At 63.5% G+C, this 4,774-nt stretch overlaps 1 protein-coding gene across 2 annotated transcripts; it reads right to left on the minus strand.

Moving 5' to 3' along the window:
• Positions 1 to 6: 6 nt before the first annotated feature.
• THY1 (Thy-1 cell surface antigen) lies at positions 7 to 4,765 on the minus strand. 2 transcript variants are annotated; one of them, XM_006020385.3, is made up of 4 exons: positions 3,138 to 4,765; positions 2,799 to 2,888; positions 1,909 to 2,244; positions 7 to 1,216 (listed from the first exon to the last, which is right to left on the minus strand). In XM_006020385.3, exons 1-4 carry the CDS (start codon positions 3,568 to 3,570, stop codon positions 1,104 to 1,106), a joined length of 972 nt encoding a protein of 323 aa, XP_006020447.2. In that variant the 5' UTR covers positions 3,571 to 4,765; the 3' UTR covers positions 7 to 1,103. The 2 variants fall into 2 exon arrangements, with proteins under 2 accessions (XP_006020447.2, XP_025055825.1); XM_025200040.1 differs by having other exon boundaries at positions 2,799 to 4,765.
• Between the last annotated feature and the right edge of the window lie 9 nt (positions 4,766 to 4,774).

Genomic DNA, 4,774 nt, shown 5'->3' on the forward strand with positions numbered 1-4,774 from the left:
CCACCTACAGAGACCCCCAGGGCATCGGTGCCTTGGCCTGGGGTGGGCAGCTTGGCCCTGCTCTTATTCCTGCATCCGGGGACAGAACAAGCTCCAGCTCCGGGAGATGGGAGGGGTGCGAGCATGGGCGTCCCCAGCCCGCTGAGGGGCAAGGAGCCTGCTGGCTTGCCCTGCCCCACTTTTGGGGGGCTGTGGCCAGGGAGGGGGTGTCTCTAGCTCAGAGAGGGGTCTCTCTGCAGCAGCTCTCTCTCGTCACAGCTAAGGACTGGATTCCAGGGCACGGTGGGGAGCTCAGGGCTCGGGATATCGTCTAGCCTGGACCCGGCTGTCCCTGCCCCTCATGTTCCACTCAATCCAAGAAAAAAAAGTATCTATCCGCCCTGCCCCACCCCCCGCCCAGCTCCTGGAGCAGCCTCCATACCCCCCCTTGACCGAGGGCTGGAGGCATGGGTCCCTCTCCAGGTCTGAGCTGTGCCCTTCCCCCCGCCTTACTCTGGCCAGGCCCCCTTCTTTGCTCATACTTCCCCAAAACTGCTCCCCCCAGGCCTCTCCCAGGCAGACAACACCAGTTGATCCTCAGCGTTGTGCAGTGCAAAAGACAGGGCTGAGAACCCACCCACTTCACCGCACCCGTGGCCCCGGCAGGTGGTGAACCCCCCCCGACACCCCTGGGCCTGGCAGGCTAGCCCTTATCGCTTGGGCATGACCCAAGCACCCCATCTGCATCTCCCCCGGCTCCCTCCCGGGCCTGCTGGCCTTCCGCGCTTTCCCTGCTCGACAGAACAAAATAAACAAGAAAAAGCTGCCCCCCCCCGACCCCGCTAGACAGGCAGACGGACGGATAGAGGGACGGGCAAACAAAATCGCGATGGAAGAAGCAGCACTGCCTAGCAGAACGTGAGGGAATGGCGCCATGCGCGGGGCCCTGGCATACTACGGGGACCCCCCCAGCGGGTGTGGGGCACGATGACGGGGGGTGGGGGGGCAGCGTGGCAGCGGCAGGTATACGGCTATAGATAGATAGAGGGATATAGTGCGTGTGTTCAAAGCGTTTGCCTCCTTCCTCGGTCCAAGGGCCGCGGCCTGGCGGCAGGGCACTGCCCTCACAGGGACACGAAATCCAGGGCTTGCAGCAGCGGCAGGGACAGGAGCAGGAGCAGCAGCCACGAGGTGTTCTGGATCAGGAGGCTGATGCCGGCGCACTTCTCCAGCTTGTCTGCGGAGGGAGGGTGCGGGGCAGCGGGGGAGAGGGAGAGTGAGAGCCCTGCCGGGAGCTGGAGGACGCAGGCTGTCCTCTGCCACTGCTCAGTCCCATGTCCCTGGGCAAGTCCCATCCCCCAGTGTCTGCCACACCTGGCACAGCAGGGCCCTGGTCTCGCCCAGGACCTCAGTACCTTGTGACTGAGCCAGCAGACCACCTGCCTCATTTCTTGCCTGACTGTTGCCAGCACTGGCAGGTGCTGCCGACTGTGTTACACAACTCCATCCCTTGGGGACCCCAGGAGGGGAGATACTGGGCCCCAGGGATACAGGGAGGCTGCTGGGCTCTGGGGTTGGAAGATCCCTTCCCAGATGGAGCACAGACAGAGAGGCGAGTCCCAGATGGGCAGCCCTGCAGGCTGAAGTCCTGCCCCGCGGGAGCAGGTACAGCCAGGGCGGTGCCAAGGCAAGCTCACAGGTTCCCACTAGATGCGTCTCAGGGTCTGCAACCACACAGGGCTGGGCCCCTTCTGCTGATCCTGGCTTGCAAGGGGCCTTCAGTCCTTCCCCAGGACTCAGGCTGAGATCCAGCAAACTCGCTCCACATATGGGCCATGCACAGGTGGAAACGGCTCTCTCGGTTCCCACCTGGTGCTCGGGGGGCAGCAGCAGAGGAAGGAGCAGAGACCTGGCCCCCACCCCACTCACCTTTGATGACGGTGATGTTCTTGACCTGGTGGCCAGTGTAGTCATTGGTGGCCTTCAGCTCGCAGATGTAGAGGCCCTCGTCGCTGGTGGTGAAGCTGGACAGGTAGAGGTGGATCAGGTTCCGGTGCAGGGTGATGTTGGAGCGGGCCCGGTAGGTGCTCTCCGGGATGTTCATGTTGCTGTTGATCACGCGCTTGCGGGTGTCCCGGATGATGCTGAACTCGTAGGTCAGGGGGTTGCTGGTCTTGTTCTCGAAGTGGCAGTCCACCCGCAGGCTCTGGCCCAGCAGGCAGGCGCTCAGGTCCCTGATTGTCTGGCATTGGGCAGCCTGGAGCACTGGGACAGGCATGTGGGTCATGCCAGGGCTGGAGAAGCCAGGACCTCCCACCCCACAGAGGCACATGCTGTGCCCTGCACTAGCAGGGAGGGGCTCTTTCTGAGCTGGCAGCAGTAGCTTGGCTTTTATCCTCCCCCCCATGCTCCACTGGGAGGTCACGACAACACCTGAAACAGGAAATCTGCAGCTTTCCCTGCACCCAGGCAGGGGCCCAGGAGCATTCGCTCTTCCCAGTGGGGCAGGGATAACCCAGAGGCATCCTGGTCCCTTGCCAAGCCTGCAGAGCATGCAGAGAGTGGGGCTAGATGGGCCCTGGGGAAGCCGTGTGTAGTGGCTGGGGTGCTGCAAAATCCTGCAACCCCTTCTGTAACTGAGGCCTCCAGCCTCTTGGCAGCTGCACAGAGGTAGCCCTTCCCCAGGGCCATTTGGGACCATCTGAAAGGACCCGGGATCCCCTGGCTCCAGGGCAAAGCAGCTGTTTGCAGCTGTGGTTGCTCTGCATCTACGGGCAGTGGCCACTAGATGGCATCTGTGCCCACCCCTGCAGCCCTACCTGCCAGGAGCACAGCGATGCTGAGGGTGGGATTCATCTTCCCACTGGTGCAGCCCACGGGTGTCAGCAGCTCGAGTCTGGGATCAGGGCCTGGGCAGAAGCAAGAGAGCGCTGGTGAGCTACAGGGCAGGGGCAGGCTGGGAAGAGACACGACAGACCCCCCTCATGCACACCGAGGGAGGGGGGAGGCGCACACACATCCATGTGCAAGCATGTGCACGCCTACTCACGCAGGGACAGACACAGCTGGACACAGAAAACCCACCACGGACCCCCGGGCCCAGATGAACACCCCCTCTGCTGAGCACTGAGAGAGGCATGTGTACTCCCAGGGCATACCTGAGCCGCAGCGGGCATGCACACAGCCCTCCACGGACACGGAGGGGCAGGACTGGGCTTCCTGGAAGCAGGCAGGAGTCAGGGGTGCAGCTGGCCTGCCTGAGCCCCATGAGCTCTGCATTAAAGGATCACAAGGCTGGAAGGCAGGAGAGGCTGCCCATCTGCTGCTCATTAAAGGCAGCACGAGTAGGCTGCCCAGCCCTGACAGTCCTTGCACTGCTGGCCCATGCAGACCCCGACCCTGGTTCTGAGAAACAAGGGGAAGCAGGGGCTGTGCTGGGTGAGCTGCAGGCATGGGCAGCACAAGCCTCCCCTTTCTATTCCCTCCCTGAGACTTGGCACAAACCATCCTGCCCCTGCCATGGGGGAGCTGGCCACATCCAGGCAGGCTGGGCCAGGATGATTCAGAGGATGCAGGAAGTGGGGCTGACATGGGTCTCAGCAGGGAGGGGGAGGACAGCCAGGGCGGGAGCCAGCCAGGGCAGGGGTCCAGCACATCCTGGGGCCAGGCCTAGATCTGCTGACCTTTGCCTGGTGGGGACAGGTGACTGGAGTTTGGAGGGGAGAGGTCTCCAGCTGGTCCCCGGCCGTGCTGGGGTGATGTGGGTGGGTACCAGGCTGATGCCTCACCATTGCACCACACAGACCCTGGTTGCAGCTGCAGCTGCACGTGGGGAACAAATCAGCCGCAGTCAGCAGCATGGCGAAGTGTCTGCGCAGCAAAACCTAACTGCAGGTGCTTCGAACCCAAGAGCCCTGTGTGCTGCCAGGGGGAACTGGTTTGGGTAGGGAGCGTCCAGTAACCTCCTCAGGCCACAGGGATGGGGTGGGGGCACGGGCAGCAGGGCTCTGTCTGCAGCCTGGGTAGCAAGGGATGCTGGAGGGGCTGGGGCAGAGGAGGGCACATCCACCCCTGCCAGCCGGGGCCTGCTGCGGCAGGGGGGAGCACATGTGATGCTGCACCCCTGGTGCCAGGTGCGGGGGAAGAATGCAGGCAGATCCAGCCCCCAGCCAGCCCTGGAGCCAGGGAGGCGATAGCTGAGCCGTTCGCTCAGCGCAGGGACCAGGAGGTGCTGACGCACCCGCTTTCCACGGAGAAGGCCCTGTGTCTGCCTGAACCCTAGGAAAACCAGTCTTCCTCTGACACCTCCTGGCCCTGACGCACGCAAACAATTCCCGAGCTGTGGCAACCCCTGCGGGTCTCCGCTCCTGACCCTGCAAAGCCACGGAGCAAGTAAGGATCCAGCCTGCTTCCCAGTCTTCACTGCAGAGCTACTGGGGAGGATCCGACCTCAATTGGGAGTCAATAACCACCCCCCTCCCAGCAGCGGCCACCGTCTGCACTATGAGGGCCAGGGCACTGGGGATGCTGCTAGAAAATGGAGCATGAGTGTGGGGAGGGAGGGGAGGAAAATGGGGCTGTGTGGCAGAGGGAGGCTCAGCGGTGCTGTGCACCAGGGCGCTTGGGCTTGCGGGAGCTTGCAGGTGCCATGCACACGCAGGGGAGGAAAGGGCTGCATGGGCACGACTAGGCTTGGGGAGCAAGGAGCGGAGGGAGCGGGTAGGTGCGGGCTGGGGGGCTCCCTGCAGGCTGCAGTAGCCTTGCTCAGCTCCTAGCCCCACCCCAGTGGCTGGGG

Source organism: Alligator sinensis, unplaced genomic scaffold, assembly GCF_000455745.1.
Source record: "Alligator sinensis unplaced genomic scaffold, ASM45574v1 scaffold278_1, whole genome shotgun sequence".
NCBI lineage: Eukaryota > Metazoa > Chordata > Crocodylia > Alligatoridae > Alligator > Alligator sinensis.